Raw genomic sequence first — 18,151 nt, forward strand, 5'->3', positions numbered from 1 at the left:
TCCATGACTTGGCTATTGTAAATAGTGCTGCAATGAACACTGGGGTACATGTGTCTTTTTGAATTATGGTTTTCTCTGGGTATATGCCCAGTAGTGGGATTGCTGGATCATATGATAATTCTATTTTTAGTTTTTTAAGGAACCTCTATACTGTTCTCCATAGTGGCTGTATCAATTTACATTCCCACCAACAGTGCAAGAGGGTTCCCTATCCCATACTATTCTAATAGTTTCATTTTTTAAAATGTAGATCTTTAATCTGCCAGCAAATTGTTGCTGTATGTGGTGTGTTAGTGGGATAGTTAAAACCCAAAACTTTAATACAATAGACACACTGAAAAGCGCACAAGTTCTAAGTGAATTTTCACAAACGGAAGACACACTTGTGTAATCTGCACCCAGATCGAGAAATAGAATACGGCCAGCACCCCAAAAGCCCATTTGTCCCCTTCTAGTCACTATCCCCTGATGGAGGGTAATTGCTATACTGACTTCTAACACCTTACATTAGTCTTCTAAGGGGATAATTTTGTTTTCATGCAGATGGCTGTTTAAGTATGCCAACACCATTTACTAAATTAGCCACTGTTTTCCCAGTGAGTTAAAATGCCTCCTTTGATTGTTGGTACTTGTAAGGAGAAAATATATTTTTTGATGCAGTGGATGGATTGCATAACCCAAGGTCTAACAAAGTCACGTCTTCCATTATGGATCCCAGCTGGGCTCACCTGTAGCCAGAGCTTTGCTGGTTGGTGACTGATTTTCTCCATGTTCCTTGTGTGTGTCTAAATAGTTAGAAAAGCACTGATCCTACTGGCCCACTCAGAGAGGACATCCTTCAACTATGCCATGAAGGAGGCCGCCGTAGAGGCTTTGAAGAGGAAAGGATGGGAGGTCACTGTGTCGGACCTGTATGCCATGAACTTCAATCCCGTCATCTCCAGAAACAACATCACAGGTGGGAGCAGCTCTCCCCTTTAATAAGGTCTTTGTGGAACTTCTCGCCTGTGGGTTCTCTGGCTCCACCTTGGCCCCTCTGGCGTCAGCCTCTCTTTTTCCTCTCTGCAGGTAAACTGGAGGACCCCGGGAACTCTCAGTATCCTGCCGAGTCTGTTCTAGCTTATAAAGAAGGCTGTCTGAGCCCAGATATTGTGGCCGAACAAAAGAAGCTGCAAGCCACAGACCTTGTGATTTTTCAGGTGTGGCTAAGACATCAAAAGGGGTGTTGGGACACTTGCGTTCTTTTTGTCCTAGACCTGGCACCTAATTAGCTATGTAATCTTAGGAAAGTAACAGCCACTTGACCGCATTCTCTGTAGATAAGGGTGATTACTTCAAAGGCACAGTGTTACACAGATTTACAGATGTTGTGAATCTGGCTGTACTACTCTTTGAAAATATGACTGTGATGGCAGAGATGACATTTGAGCCTTGAGCTTTTTTTCCCTAGTATGTTTAATCTTTTTCTTCAGTTAGTTATTTCTTGTGGAATCACTCACGTTTGCAATTCTCCCCCGCCCCCATCTCCATAAGCATCCTGAAATTAGTTTGTGGAGCTGCTATCTGGAGGATTTGGACTCCACAGAAAGTTCATTAATCCCCCTGAAGGGTCACTGAAAACGAGATACCTGAATTGGGCAGAGAATGATATTCATGTCCCCGTGGATACCCTGCAGAGAGTACATGGAGCCACTGCCACCAGTGGAGATGGAAAGCACTGCCTTCTTATTCTGTAAAAGAAAAGTCATTACCTTCCACATCTCCTTGGTGACAGGAAGTTAATGAAACAGCCCCAGGGGAAAGAACACAAAGGTCCCCCCTCCCATCTGTTGTTTATGTTACTTCATACATTGGCTCCTCTGAGCCTCACAGTATTGACTCTGCAGAAATACCAGCCTGGAAGATGGTACACAGAGGGGCAGGCCCAGGATTCCATACTCCTGGATGTGGCAAATCAGGTGAAGGTTGTCATGGTAACACAAAATCAGTGCTGACTGCTGGTGCCTAGGTGGAGTTATTTGTTGTTTTTTATCTATCTCCGCACACTGCTAGGCATGTATCTAGGCTTGTAATCCAGGAGCTCTAAAAATGTTTCTTGTATAGTTTTGGGTGTCTGCAAAATGAAGACAGACTGACTTTTTTATTACGGACAATTTCAAACATACATAAAGAAGAGAAAATAGTATAATGATGCATCCACCACCCAGCTTTAACTCTCAGTATCCCCTCACTCCTGTTTTTTCCTGGGGTATTTTAAAGAAAATCCTGAACATCATGTCAAAATATCTATGAAAATATCTATTAAAAATTTTGGGAGAGACATGCATCTCTCCCTAAGGGACCTGGAGCCTGATTTTGGTATCTAATTGTGCTCAAAACTCTGCCTCAGGACAGAATCTACCTAGAATCCAGGTGTTAGAAAAAGCAGAACCATCAACCTACCCAGAAAGGTCCCTTGTCATACACGGCAGCATACGAGTAAGCAAACTCCCCTATGAGCACTCACTCAAACCAGCCTTTCAGGATGGCAGGGACTCCAAACCACTGCAGGGGGAACTGTGGGGCAGAGGACAAAGAGGTCAGATGGGGAACACCCCCAAAATAGAAGACTTAGGGTGCTTAGCTGCTGCCCATGATGTCACTGAGGGGCGAACTTTCTTCAGGACCTGTCATCTCTTCTGGAGGAGTTAGCACATTCAAGAAAAGAAAATTTTAAAGAAAAGAAAATTATTGTCCTTGGTCAGTCAACTTGACACTCCTGTTTCTGCCTAAAAATACAAATATTGGGTGGGTGTGAAGAAACACATGCAATAAGATTTGCTTCTATGAAATCACATTTGGCAGCCAAGTCTGAACAGCAAGGATTGCAGGCAAAGTTGGCTTCAGTGTGTGTTGCCTAAATCAATATTTTCCCAAGAGCTTGCTTTTGTGGGTGTGGTTTCAAAAATATGAAACCTGTACCTTGTGCTCACGGATTTAAAATTCTATCATTTAGAATAAACAGAACCACGCACATATGCAAACAAATGATCTGTGTGACTTAAGTTCATCAGGGAATTGCCATGAGAAAGACCTATTGGGCCTCTTGTCCTGGTAAAAGCTAAGCAAGGACATACCAGTATTTCTTCTTCTCCTTGACTCACTTAAAGGCAGTAACAACAGGAACATGCCCAGAGGTTAAAAAACAAAACTAGGACAGAGAAAGAATTTTTAAGACTTGATAGGTCTCTCTTTGAAGGGTGGTTGACCTACAGGAAAGGGGATAAGGAAGTAGAGTTTTAGGACACGACTGAGAATGAGACCTGTATTCTCACCCTGAATCTGCCAGTAATTTGCCTCATCAGTAAAAAGAGGGGCTTGAGGTATCTCTAGTAGCTTCTCACATTCTCACATTTATGATGCTCCAATTGTGAGGGGCCAGATCTGCAGCTTTTAGGATAAATGTGCAGGTTGTTTAGGCAAGTAGATTTGGTCCCTTGTGAATGTTCTACAGTCAGGGCTGAAAAAGAATTGGTTGGTTTGCCAGGTATTAAAAGTTTACTCTCTCAAGTTGTTCTTGGAGGGACTTCCCTGGTGGTGCAGTGGTTAAGACTCCACACTCCCAATGCAGGGGGCCTGGGTTCGATCTCTGGTCAGGGAACTAGATCCCACACGCATGCCGCAACTAAGGGTGTGCATGCCGCAACTAAGGAGCCCGCCTGCTGCAACTAAGACCCAGCGAAACCAAATAAATAAATAAATATTTTTAAGAAAGGGGCCACCTATAGGATTAGGGAATTAATATTAACATTGGAGAATAAATGGTAAGAGTAATTTATCAAGACTTGTCTAGTAATGTGGGGAGGCAGAGAAATGCACATGTGCATGCCTTGGCAAGGGTCAGTTGCCAAGAAGCTGAAACTCACCCTTAGGTAATAGAACTTTGGGCACTTTTGGCAGAGAATGCCAGGCTGGCACAGTTTCAAGGTTTTCTTCATTCAAAGAAGAGCACAGCTGAATAGGCTAAAATAGGTAACAACTAGGTACAGAAAGCACAAGGTGAGAGGGTGGAGCTATGAACTAATTTTCCAGGGTGCCTCAGGCCTCCACATCAGAGTGTCCTGTTGGGAAACCCAGATTAACTTTTGTTGTTTGTATATGGTACAAGGTCTGTGGGGTTTGATCTGTAACTCACCTCTGTGCTTTGTGTATCCCCAGAGTGGCACTCTGCATTTCTGTGGCCTCCAAGTCTTGGAACCTCAACTGACATATAGCATTGGGCACACTCCCGAGGATGTCCGAATTCAGATCCTGGAAGGATGGAAGAAACGCCTGGAGAATATTTGGGATGAGATGCCACTGTATTTTGCTCCAAGTAGCCTCTTTGACCTAAACTTCTAGGCAGGATTCTTAATGAACAAGGAGGTACAGGATGAACAGAAAAATAAGAAATTTGGCCTTTCAGTGGGCCATCACTTGGGCAAGTCCATCCCAACGGACAACCAGATCAAAGCCAGAAAATAAGATTCACAAGACTTGATTTCCTTCTAAAATATAGCCAAATCTAGACTTCTTTCTTGGGGTTCCTTGACTTGCTTTAGTTTTTAAGATTTGTGTTTTTCTTTTGCCACAAGGAATGGATAGAACAGACTATATTCATACATTTTTGTATAGTTTTGTTAAACATAACCGATTCTGGTTTTTTTTTTAATTATTAATTTATTTATTTATGGCTGCGTTGGGTCTTCATTGCTGCATGTGGGCTTTCTCTAGTTGCAGCGAGTGGGGGCTATTCTTCGTTGCGGTGCACGGGCTTCTCATGTAGTGGCTTCTCTTGTGCAGCACAGGCCCTAGGCGCATGGGCTTCAGTAGTTGTGGCACGTGGGCTCAGTAGTTGTGGCACGTGGGCTCTAGAGCACAGGCTTAGTAGTGGCAAACGGGCTTAGTTGCTCCGCAGCACGTGGGATCTTCCTGGACCAAGGCTTGAACCCGCGTCCCCTGCATTGGCAGGCGGATTCTTAGCCACTACGCCACCAGGGAAGTCCCAAATGTAACCAACTGCTATCATGGCAAAATCTGATTAGGCTCAAAAGGCCTCTCAGGCTTAGGACGTAAAGCCGGAGAGAAGGGTGTAGAAAGATCCCAGACAATATTCTTTAAGGTCCTCTACACAATTTTAATTCCTCTCTTTAGAGATACATTTTTAGGAATAAATCTGGTTAGAGAGCATCCAACTCCTCAATGATCTATTTTTCTTTTAATTACCTCTCTGTGGTTTATGGCAGAAGGGAATTGCTCAGAGAAAGAAATGACGAAATCTGTCTGACCTAAGGGACTTGTTTAGTAATTACTACTCTCTGCTTGTTTGTGAGATATATTGGCTTTAATTACTACACAATGAATATTATGCCTAATACGAGTGTCATTCTCCTTCAGCTTTTGTTGTTTCTATACAGTGCACACAGACACCTTGAAATGAAAAGCTAAAAAAAACCTCTTTAATTCAATCTTCTAATTTAATGTCTGCAAATAAACCAACACCTCTAAACACTACATCTGCTACAATGAATGAATTCACGAAAGGAAACAGTACCCCCAGTATCTAAAAACAGCTTGCCACAAACAGTACTTTATTTCAGATCCATGTAACTAACCTGGAAGTTTTTCCTGTATCATTGATAAACTGATGACTTGCCTTTTAAAGATGTGTTTTGGTTTCATGAATTTAGGGACAAAATTGTGAGCCTAGAGTTTCATTAACTTTGGTGAACAATTTTGGCGTAACATTCTAACTTCCTATTTAAATGATTGAGGTGCACCTCTACTCACTGTTGGTATAACCTAAGTAGAAAATGATGAAAGAACGCCCTCTTGTGGTGCACAGAAAGAAAACATGAGAAAATGATGCAAAGCAAGGTTGCATGAAACTGGGAACAGCCTCTTACCTGCCAAGGAAATGATGGCGTCAGGCTGGAGAACCTCATGTGCTAGATGCCAGCAGGCACTGGGTATTCTTTCCACAATATCCACAATGGCAGATGGCTGGGTGCTTCAGTTTGAAAATATATGAAAATATTTACTGTTGCCTTCATCTTCACTGTAGTTTTATGTAAATTTCTAAAAGTTCCAAATGAAATAAATAAAATCCATTTCTACAAAACAGACCCACACTCACTGGTTTCAGAGAAGCTAGTGACAGAGGCATTCAGGCAAAAGTGGAATCTACTGGGCAAGAAGCAATCAGAGGATTCAGTGACAAATTGTGGCCAGAAGCCTATATGGTGACTTGGCTTGAGAGCTTGCCCAATAAGGCTGCTTCATTCTGAATGGCAAGGGAACCTACTAAGATTCTCTCAGGGAATTTAAAGGACACTTAAGGAGATCCAGGAAAGACAGTGGTATAGAAATCAAGAAAAACACAGAATGCAATAAACAAATGCCAAGGAGCAATATTTATTCTGATTTCCCTGATTTATTCTGATTTATCTAATCAATGGGCCAGGCATTCTTCTAGAGGCACTGGGAATACAGCAGACAAAAAACCTAGCCTCATGAAGTTTGCATTCTAGTAAAGAATGAGAGAAGAACAAATGTCAGTCAGGTGGTGATAAATGCTACGAAGGAAGAGCAGGGTAAGAGGGTTAGAGATGGGATACGAGTTTTATACAGGGTGATCAAGAAAGATCTCTCCTATAAGGTTATATTTGGGCAAAGCCCTGATAAAGTGAGAGAATGATACATGTAGGTCCCTGAAGGAAGAGCATGCCAGGAGTGATGTGAGTGCAAACCCATGAGGCAGCAGCATGATCAGTATGCTTTAGGGAGAGCAAGGAAGTTAGTGTGACTAAAGCACAGAAAGCAAGAGAGGGATAGGTCAGACACAAAGCTGGAATCAGACCACAAAGGGCATTACAAGCATTGTGAAATGTAGAGATAGGAAGTCACTAGAGGGTTTTGAGCAGAGGTGTAACATATGACTTACATTTAAATCTGGCTGGTATGTGAAGAATCAAGTATAAGGGGCAATGATAGAAGCAGGGAGAACTGCTGGGAAGCTGTTATGACAATCTAGGCAACAAATGCTTTGGATCAAAGTGACAGCAATAGATGTATTGAGAAGTGGTTGGATTCTGGAAGTATTTCAAAGGACAGAGTAACAGGATTTGATGATGGATTGGATCAAGGGCAAAAAACAAACCAACCAACCCTCAAAGGTATTTTGGCTTAAACAATTAGAAGAATGGAAATTCCATTTGCTTAGATGGGGAAGAATCTGGAAAGAGTATTGGCGGCAGAAGTTGGGAGTGGGAAGGGGAGAATCAAAATTTCACTTCAGACATGTTATTTCTGAGATGCCTGTTAAGACTGTCAAGTAGATAGTTCGATAATAGGAACCTGGAGTTAAAGAAGTTATGGCTGGAGATATACATTTGGAAATTTTCAACACATAGTCTATAAAGCAATCTGACTGGATGAGCACACCTAAAAATTGAGTTATGATAGAGAAGAGATCTGATGATTGACTTCTAGGGTTCTCCAATGTTAGGAGGTCAAGAAGACGAGAATGGAAAAGGCCAGTGTAGCAGGAGAGATGAGTGCGGTGTCCTGAAAGCCAAGTGAAGAAAGTGTTTCAAAGCGTGTCATATACTGTTGATAAACTGAGTGAAACAGCCCTCAGAATTGACTTTTGGGTGGCCATTGGTGATGCTGATGAGCTATTTCAGTAGAGCAGGGTGATAAAACCTGATTGGAATGGGTTCAAGAGGATGAATAAGAGAAAGTGGAAATAGTATGTATGGGGGATGTGGGGATGTGTGGTCAAAGAAAATTGTTTGATATTTTTAAGAGATGAGGGACATTACAGAAAATTTATATACCAGTGGATATGACTCAGAGAGAAAGGTTTTCATGCTGGAGAAAGAGGACAATTATATATGTATATGTATAATTGAATCACTTTGAATCACTTTGCTGTACACCTGAAACTAACATAACATGAAACTAACATACATAAAATCAACTATAATCCAATATAAAATAAAAATTAAATTAAAAATTAAAAAAAGAAAGAGGACAATTAAAGGAACAGGAGGATGTATTTGAAAAAGCAAAAGGATATGGATCCAGTGCACCAGAGGCAGAAGAGCAAAGTAGCAACAGGACTGGTACACTGTGTGCCAGGAACTAAGTAGTTTTACACTGATTAATTTACTTAATTCTTTTTTTTTTTTTTTTTTTTGCGGTACGCAGGCCTCTCACTGTTGTGGCCTCTCCAGTTGCAGAGCACAGGCTCCGGATGCGCAGACTCAGCGGCCATGGCTCACGGGCCTAGCCGCTCCACGGCATGTGGGATCTTCCTGGACCAGGGCACGAACCCGTGTCCCCTGCATCGGCAGGCGGACCCCCAACCACCGCGCCACCAGGGAAGCCCTAATTTACTTAATTCTTATAACAACCCTAAGAGGATCATTCATTTTTCTTTCCACTTCATAAATAAAGAAATTGAGGAATGGAGAGGTTAAACAGTAGGTATAGGAGCCAGAACTTCACCCAAGCAGGCAAACTCAAGAGCCTATGCTTTTGGACTTCCCCGGCGGCACAGTGGTTAAGAATCTGCCTGCCAATGCAGGGGACACGGGTTCGAGCCCTGGTCCAGGAAGATCCCACGTGCCTAGGAACAACTAAGGCTGTGTGCCACAACTACTGGGCCTGCGCTCTAGAGCCCGCAAGCCGCAACTATTGAGCCCATATGTCCTAGAGCCCGCGTGCCTAGAGCCCATGCTCCGCAACAAGAGAAGCCACCACAATGAGAAGCCTGAGCACCACAACGAAGAGTAGCCCCCGCTCACCGCAACTAGAGAAAGCCCGCGCGCAGCAACGAAGACCTAACACAGCCAAAAGTAAATAAATAAGTAAATAAATTTATTTTTTAAAAAAAAGAGCCTATGCTTTAAATACTATGCAGGCAGGGACAATGACAACATGAAATAGAGCACAAGAGTAGTAATCAATTGTCTTCCTGAGAGAAAGACCATTAAGTGTTGCTGTCGAGAAACTATAGCTGCTTTTATACTTCTAGAGTCCCTCTGTGTCCTGAGCAGGGATAAATGGTGTTCGGTTCTTTTACAGGCCTAATTATATGGCCGCTGAGAATTGTCTGCTCCTCACAAGATAATAGAGCAGGACTCTTACCAGCTTGGAGTAAAGCAGGACAGCTATCTCCCTTGTTCTGCACACTGTAACTTAAATTATGTAACCCAGGATTGCATCAGCCTTTCCGGCAGCCACTCATATGCAGTCCCATTTTCGGATCAGTCTTTTGCCCACATACGCTGTTTTTTGGACCCCAGTACTTTTGATATTTATACTTATTTAAATTCATTTGGTTATTACTCCCTTCCAGTGCTGCTGCAGTCAATAATGCCAAAAGACAACTTTTGAACATATTTAGAACAATAGCAGCATTGTTGTCACTTTAGACTCCTAAAGTGACAACTCATTTATATATAAACATTTGGATGTGTTAAAAAAATTCAGTCACTTTCACAGAATCAACAGACACTGTCTATATTTGATAAGAAGGTATAAGCATACTGTTTAAAGCAGTGCTTCTGAAGCTTCAGTTATTTATATATCACATACATGATATTCATGTATCACCTGTATTAGTATTTATTTAGTATTTGTCTTTGACTCACATTTCCCCATAGTCTAGTAAGTAGACACATTATATATTTTTCTAATGTATATCCAAACCTTATATATATATATATATATATGTTTAAAGATAATGTTTACCCATGTATCACCTGAAATCATTTTGGGTACCACTAGTGATATATGTACCACATTCTGATATATATATATATATATATGGAAATAACTTACAGAAAAATAAAAAGAGATTGTCTCTGGATGTGGGACTGAGGCCTGGAGAGACGTGGTTTTCATCAAAAGTACCTCCATAATACAAGATTTGTCACCACATGTATATAGTGTTTTACTAAACATGAAACATTTAAACTAAGTAAAACAAACAAAAATTCTATTACACTAAGTCACTTGGTACATTTCCTGGTACAATGTAACTATTCAAAAATATTTCTATATTTCATACCTTTTCCTACTGATTTTTTAAGTTCAATCACATACTCATGTCGCTCAAAACTGACATTCACGGATATGACTTCATTCATAAAATCTGAGGAAAAAAGACAGTTAACTACTACAAAATGAAAACTTTCAATGTTTTATTTTTGACTGCAGCTGTTTACAGAAATATAGTTGCAAGTATACAAATGTTCCAATAGAAGCAAAATATCTTTTTAATATTTAACAAGTTATCACAGATAGCTAAAAACATAGATGCAAATGAAATTCCCTCAGAGAATAAACTGAAAGTATCTGGTGTCAGTGCTCTGAAATCCCAACTATGAAAGCCATATACACAAAAATGTAACCCTTACTTACATCATTGCAGGACAATGGAAGAAGGCAGTTCAGTGGTTGATCAGTGTGCTCAAGCAAATAAAATTAAATAAAAAAATTAAATGGCAGAATGGTAGCTAAACCACTTGAGAACAGGTTAATAACATAACTGTAGTATATTCATTAAAAGACTAAGTAAAAGAAATGAATGAAACAGTAAAAACTGTCAAAAAAAGTAATAAATACTTGGAGCTTATCAATTCAATGTAAGGGAACAAGGTGAGCAGATACATTCATTAGATCAAAGGAAATTAGCTCAATATCATTGGAATCAGTTTGTCGCTATGAAAGTCATAAACACTTCCATGCAGGACAGTTCTTTATTGGACACAGTCTGATTCCAAAGCCACTCTCAAACATCTGAGATGTGTGTGTGTGTGTGTGTGTGTGTGCACGCTGTCCTGAGGTTCGTTAGCTAAAATAATAATAATAATACAAACTATTTCAAATCAGGCAAGTTACTTCTGGAAAAAAAACAAAACAAAACAGGGTGATACGGTTAAACACAGAGCCTTTAAAGGAAATATTACAAGTTGGAGTTGAACAGAATTGTGGTATGGTATAATGCTTTGGATATACAAATACAGTATGCAATAAAGCGGGGAAGAGGGGAAGGGGAACAAGAAAGGAGGAATGTAGCTAGAGCATCTCCCAACAGCTTGCCTATGTATTTCCAGCACCAAAGTTTGCAGAGTAAGCCACTTGTATTTCCACTGCTAGTTTTAAGCAAAGATAGCAGTGGTGATTTTCATAAAGTGAGTGTACAATTATTTTCATTTTGAAATGTTTACTTTTCTTACATGAGTTTATTAATTGGTGATTTGTAAACACCAACAATTATGGAGGTATTGAATTATACAGGGAGATTAAAATGAATGAATAAATCTACTTATCTTATGGTTAGTTTACATTCAACAGGATGCATATAACTGGGAAGGGAGAAATGCTCAAATTAAATAATACAGTGTCCTGTTTAACATCTTGTCTGAAGCATAAGTTCCAAGGATAGTTATATTTCTAGTGCATCAATTCTCATACAAAGCAAGCTATTTTAAAAGAAGATTTATCTATTAAAAAAAGAAATTAAATAAGATGTTTTGTTGACCTGGCTAGCTATGTTGTTTAATAGCTCAGATACAAATGTAAATATAAGGAATGACAAACAATTTTGTTCTGAGAGTTGGTCTAGATGGGCCAAAATTGTGGTCTGCTGGTAAAGTAAGAGGCAATGAAAAGAAAGCGTTTATTATCACTGCCCACAATGTATCCATTTTATGGATAAACAGGAGACTTTAGCACCCGTCAATTGTATTAGCTACTTAACTGTCATAATAGTTAAAATAAACACAGAACATTGCACCTATATATTTAAATCAGTCATTTAATGTAAACTTTTTAGTAAGTGGTATGAAAATGCCAAACTAACTGAATTATCAATAACTAGACTAATTGTATATGTACATAAAATATACTGTATTTCTATAGGCAGTACTGAGAATAAATTATCATTGCCAATAAATGATTATAGATAACCAGGTTAAATTGAATTTACATTAAAAACAATGTATAACTGTGTCTGTGTGAGTGGGAAAAAAAAGCCCTTTCTAGATCTTACTGTATACAGTTTACACCAGTGGTTCTCAAACTTTAGCATGTATCAGAATCACCTGAAAGGCTTGTTAAAAAACAGATTGCTGAGTCCCACTCCAGAGTTTCTGATTCACTATGTCTGGGATAAGGCCCAAGATTTTGCATTTTTAAATAGTTCCCAGGTGATACGGATGTTGGCTGGTGGGCTGAGGACCACACTTTGAGAACCATTGGTTTATACATACTATATATATAGAAAACTATATACTATAATGCTATTAATATGAAACAAAAAATATAGGAAGAGGGCTGGTTTTAATTAACTCTCAAACATATCATTAGAAAGCCGAACATTTTAATGTTTCTAAAATGATTTTCTGAAGTGTAATAATTTCCCCTTATAGTCAGTTACATTTCAAAGTCTTAAGTCCTACTATACTTTTTAGAAAATATTTCCATACCAAGTTGGCTATCCAAAATAAAAAGGGACATAAATATTCTAAACAGTTAAGATATACTCATCAAGAAGGAATCATAACTATACAGCATTCTTGACTTCTTTGGAATGATTAAAGTGCATAATATCATTAGGGTATTGAGAATATTGCATAAAGGTTTGCAGTCTTTAGTGCCACTAACAGTCACAGAAATACTCACATGGGGAAAGCAGCTCTATCCCTAAGCTACTACTCTCCTGACCTGTTTGTTGCTGATGGCTCTTTCTTCAGGCACCACCACTATGGTAAGGAGCTGGAACATAGGCAAAATTAACAAAAAACAGAGGGATACTCAATCCAACTGTATTTGGCTGCAAGGAATTATTTTAGTTCTGGAGGGACTCAGATACAACTTCATTTCCTTTGACACTATTTTTCATAGGCAGATTTCTAAAGTTCTGATGGACGAGAAGTACACTATAATGAATTATTTGACTCCGTATGGTTAGAAAAATTGACATTACTAAGCTTTACCTAAACTATGTGTTAGTGGTTTATTTTCACCCATCTTATAATAAAGATCAGAGAAGGTGCTTCAAACACTTCCTTTCTGAAATTTAACTATCCATATTTGTGTACATAGTCTCACATATAGTAAAATTTTCAATAGCATTCAGATAAGACCTATTATTAGTTGGTCAAGATGAAGACAAATTTAGCTAATTTCTATAAATGCTAAATAGTATAATTTTGTGATCTTTTACTTAGCCTCCTTCAAAGAAACAATTCTAGCTATGTATCTTTTCTGTTCCTCTTATGCCAAAGGGTGTTAGAAAGTTATGAAGTTGTTTCTATGGTGATCAAGAAATGGAGAAAAAAATGACTAAATAGAAAAAATGAAAGTTGAGACTATTAAAGTCATTTGCTATGTGTTTTTGGCAACAGTGAAAAATGAAATTACAAGAAAGGAGCACTAACATGGTAAAAAGGCACTTTTCCATAAGCATTTAATCTAGATCTAAAATATTAATTAAAAAAATTTCCTGAAAGAGAAAATGGAGTAAAAATAGAATTTTATTAATAAATGAGCCTAGAATGACACGAAAACAAATGGGGATTAAAGAAGCAATTAGAGTACTGGGACAATTCACAAATGATATTCTAGGTATTATTCTGATATTTACTACAGTATGAACATTATCTTCATGATTTAGCTCTAGTGACACAAATAAGCAGAGAAGAAAACCATTTTTAATACATGTTATGAGATTCTAAAGCTGATGAACTATATACAGTCTCTCTCTCTCTCTCTCTCATTAAGGCTCTCCATATAACCAAAGGCATGCAGATATAATGTGGCTGTCTTGGTTAGGGATGAAGCCTGTGGTCATGAAGCAGAGTAAAGCTAATAGGTCTCATATAATTTTCAATTAATTAGAAAAAAAACAACTGGAAAACAGATACTAGAACAGAAATTCTCACCAGAAAGATGAAACATTCTCAAATTACTCCTAGTGAATGTTTATAAACCATGCTGAATTTGAGATTTTGGTTATTAAAGCATTTAATTTCTGGTCTATAATTGCTGACGCATCTAAACAGACTTCACTTTTCCAAAATAAGCATCTATAATGGCTTAAATGGTCAAAAGGAATTATTATCTTAGTTTTGGAGGGACTCAAATATAACTTCTTTTCTCATTCCCTTTGACACAATTTTTCCTAGGCAGATTAACTGAGGTTCTGATGGGCAAGAAATGCACTATAATGAAATTCCCAACTACAGCATATACAGTATTACAAAAAAAGAAAGGAAGGAAGGTCCCTCATTAATACTGCTTCTATAATAAACAAAGCCCTTTAAAAACCTGTTCTAGGGAGACTGGCGAAAACAGATTTGCATTGGTTAGATAACAACATGATACTCTATTTGTAATTAGAATAAGGTAACATGATAAAGCTCAGAAGCAAAATATGATTTCTAATTATTTTCTCCCATGTTGGTGTGGATATATAATGGAATGACAATAAGGAATAAAACACACACACACACACACACACACACACACACATGCGCGCGTGCGCACACACTCACGCAGACACACAGGTAAGCTCCAAGCATTAATGTGAGTTGCTAAAAGCAAGAACGATTGAATGTAACAATAAAAAGGAATAAAATGTGGTTTATAGTTTATTTAGGTCCTTCTGCCATAAGTAAATTTAATAAATTGTTGTTTCCAAGGCCTCTGTTGGCTCATGGAGTCTCTCCTATATGTAGATATAACTTGTAACAGTAATCTTGAAACTGCATTATTAGCACAAGTATCAACCACTGACTACTAAGCTAACTCTTCAATAAGAAGACGAGTACTTTTTGTAACCAAATAGTATGTTCTGAATGCTATACTTAACATTGACCTTTTAGGGGTAAGGAACATTTAACAATGTAAAAAAAAAAAATCATCATTATTGAATAAGAATATGGTATCTTAGCACAGCCCTTGTACAAATAACCACAAAACTTATGAAAATAAAAATTGGGTTTTCTGCCTCCATCCAATCAAACCACTACAGTTCAGGTGTATGTTCTGTTCTAAACTTAGATATTATAAAACAGAAAATTGGTCCCTGGTGACTTGGCATTGGCAATCAGCATTTTACAATGATAAACTTCTTGCTAAATAACAGAAGTCAGCACCCAAGCCAGTCTTCTTGCCACCACTTTATCCATACAGCAGTGTTAACATTCTAACTGGAACCTGATGAACAAATAGACTTCCTGAGTCTCCTGTGTAATCTCTTGGGAAAAAATTCAGAAAACTCAGAAATAAACTTACAGCATTTTATTTCTACTTCTTATTTTTATACCACTGGATAAGCTTACTGACATGAGTCAACCCTCTGCAGTTAAGAGTTTTACATTTTAAAACTGGAGCACTGGATTGTGTGGTCCTTCTCATACCCTGAACTATACTGGGTAAATTTTCCTGATGGGGTGGGGAGAGAGAGATATATTGAGGAAAATGCTTTTGGTTTAGAGAATTTATAAAGTAGCTCTGGATATTACAAGATGGGGAAAATGTTATTAAAATTACAAACATGGGTTTTTTTTTAGTGTCTTTATAAATAAAAGGCATAGAATACAGAAAGCCAATTAATAATAACAATAACAACAATAATAAAATATTAAATATATAGTGAGCAAAGACTGAATGGCTCATTCTTGTGAAACTCAACTTACACAACTGCCTGGATGGGTTTCCTTACTCTAACGTTTTGCTGAGTGAAAGATCCAGCGAACACACAGTGAGCTGCCTTTAGCCCACTAATCACATCAAGGAACCACCTGATGGAATGGCCACAGATGAAAAGGTCATTTGTTTCAAAAGATAATTAAATACTCAATAAAGACATAACAAACCCCCCCTCACTTTTATCAGACGCCACGTTGTGGTAGAACATCAGACAAACTCACAAATTTACCACAAAAATGTGTGGCAAAAAAAGAATAGTTTATATATATGTATATATATAAATTTCTATATTTATGCCAATGTACTCACTCAGTACAAATAGCAAAATAGTATACCATTTCCTAAATACAAAATATAGCTTTCCAAAAAAATGAAACACACATTAGATATAAACCATCCAAAACTTGAACGATTGAAAACTGTATTCAAAATTAAATGACCCAGAGTAGGTCTCTTTCTGAAAAGTTCCCTTCATATCGGCAAGAAGCCTGTACTACTGAAAACATAATTCAATGACTCTCAATCAGAGAGAGAAAGAAAGGGTTGGGGGTGGAGGGAAGAATAAATGAGAACAAAGAGAAAAAACAAATTAAAGAAGAGCACAAAGAACCAAGGAAGACCATCACAAAAAGGGGGAAAAATCTGACTGTATAAACAAAACCAACACCACAATTCCACAAAGTTCAGCTAAATGTATCGGATAGAAAAAATAAAAAACAGAATTGTAGCCTTCAACAAACAATTAACAGGCTATTTTTTGTACACTTAAAAAATAAATGAAACTGACAAGAATGCCAAAACATCTTATCTACATATAGAAGCCACACACAATTTGGCCTTAAACTGTATTAACAGCTTTCTACATGCCAAAAGGAGAGTAAGACATAAGCATGTGTCCAGACAACAGGTTGTAGAGAGAAGCAGGCATCCCATGGGTGGTGCAAACACCCAAATCTGTATAACTAATGCTACAACTGCAAGTTCTGGAGTGTGTTATTTTGCTCTGTATAGATGTAACACAAATTAATTCTTCATATTAAGTCAATGATATGACCCTGTAAAGCCTAAGGCTTGTGGGAACCATCAGATAAGTGACCACTTCAAACTGTAAAGCACTGAGGTGACAAGTGAATTACACTCACTGCAGCTCAGGGAGAAGTGATGTTTCAAGAAAATTTAGTTTGTCTTTTTTTTTTTCAGATTAACATTTACACTGTTTCCTATTAGAGGGAAAAATTTGAAGACGTCAGAACAGCACCGTTCATGGAAAAAAAATGCATTGTTTCTTGTTTCTCAGGAGTCAGCTCCCCTCATTCCTGAAAGGATACCCCCCGGCCTGTGCTGCAGGAGTTGCTGGGTTACCCCAGATCAAAGTGGTCTTTTCATTTAAGTTACTACAGGATCACAAAGCTAGTAATATATTACTAATTGTCTAAAATAAAGTGAAGAAGAGGGGAAGAACAGTATCGCTGAACATAAAAATGGAATACCAGTTCAAGACTGGGATAAGAAGAAAACAGACTTGAATTACTCTGTCAGTTTTAACTATTGTAGGAGGATATCAGAACATAATTTACCATATATTATCCCCTTCATTTTTAAATAGAGCAAGATGTTTATATTTTTCTATGCACAGTTATGGCTAAAACCCTTAACAGAAACACAGAGAATTAACAACTCTCTGAAAAATAAAATCAATAGCATTCCAGCTGTTCCCAGTTTGTGTGTTGTCTGTGATAAATAGAGTCCTCTTATCTGTGTAGAGCTCTTAATACAGCTTACCTGTCAGAATGTTACCCCTTCAGTTTCTCTATAAAAACTGAATGAAGACTGCTTCACTTTGGCCAATAGCTGTGCTTTTTATATTGAAAAATCACAGCCTAAGTTATGATTTGAACTTTCCTTTTTCAAAAGCCACTACTTGACTAAATGCAGGAAAGAAAATCTGAATGAAGAACAAAAGTAAACATGAAACATGAATTATTTTCTAATAGCAATAATAACTGAGTGATCCAGCTTATCAATTTAAACTGTACTTTTGAAGAAATAATGCCTAGGAAAATAGCAACAATTAATTCTGTCAGCTGGAAACTCAAATAGATTCTCAGTCATCACTGTTATTAGGAATATAAAATAAAAAGGTGTTAACAATGGTGGTTAATCACTGCAATAGGCAGCACAGGTGTGCTCTTTTGCAGTCAGAGTAAAATCCATCCATTTATTCAATCACAGTTTTTCATATTTTGTTTTCTTTTTAAAGTAACAGTTCAATAATCCTCATGGAATCACAAGATCTCAGGGTATCTTGAAATCAGGATTTTCTTCATGGAATTTCTAAAAAAAGAAGAAGTTTAATATAACTCAATAGGGAGGGAAAGCCTTTACAAAGTTCCCGTAGCCCTGA

The 18,151-nt window shown here is 38.0% G+C and overlaps 2 protein-coding genes across 8 annotated transcripts in view; one reads left to right on the forward strand and one right to left on the reverse strand.

The window, feature by feature from the left end:
* Positions 1-798: 798 nt before the first annotated feature.
* Positions 799-4,503, forward strand: NQO1 (NAD(P)H quinone dehydrogenase 1; the record flags this gene model as incomplete). Its single annotated transcript, XM_082863130.1, is given in 4 exon segments — positions 799-958; positions 1,069-1,199; positions 4,198-4,377; positions 4,381-4,503. Coding segments are annotated over 4 exon segments (543 nt in total). The 5' UTR covers positions 799-849.
* Positions 4,504-10,248: 5,745 nt separating this feature from the next.
* Positions 10,249-18,151, reverse strand: part of NFAT5 (nuclear factor of activated T cells 5) — a 132,873-nt gene continuing 124,970 nt past the window's right edge. For all 7 annotated transcript variants that reach the window (XM_082863373.1, XM_082863372.1, XM_082863371.1 and 4 more), the window contains one exon: positions 10,249-18,081. The gene's annotated coding sequence lies outside the window, so the exon portion shown is untranslated. The remainder of the gene's footprint in view (positions 18,082-18,151) is intronic.

Source organism: Leucopleurus acutus, assembly GCF_964270905.1.
Source record: "Leucopleurus acutus genome assembly, chromosome: 20".
Classification (NCBI taxonomy): Eukaryota; Metazoa; Chordata; class Mammalia; order Artiodactyla; family Delphinidae; genus Leucopleurus; species Leucopleurus acutus.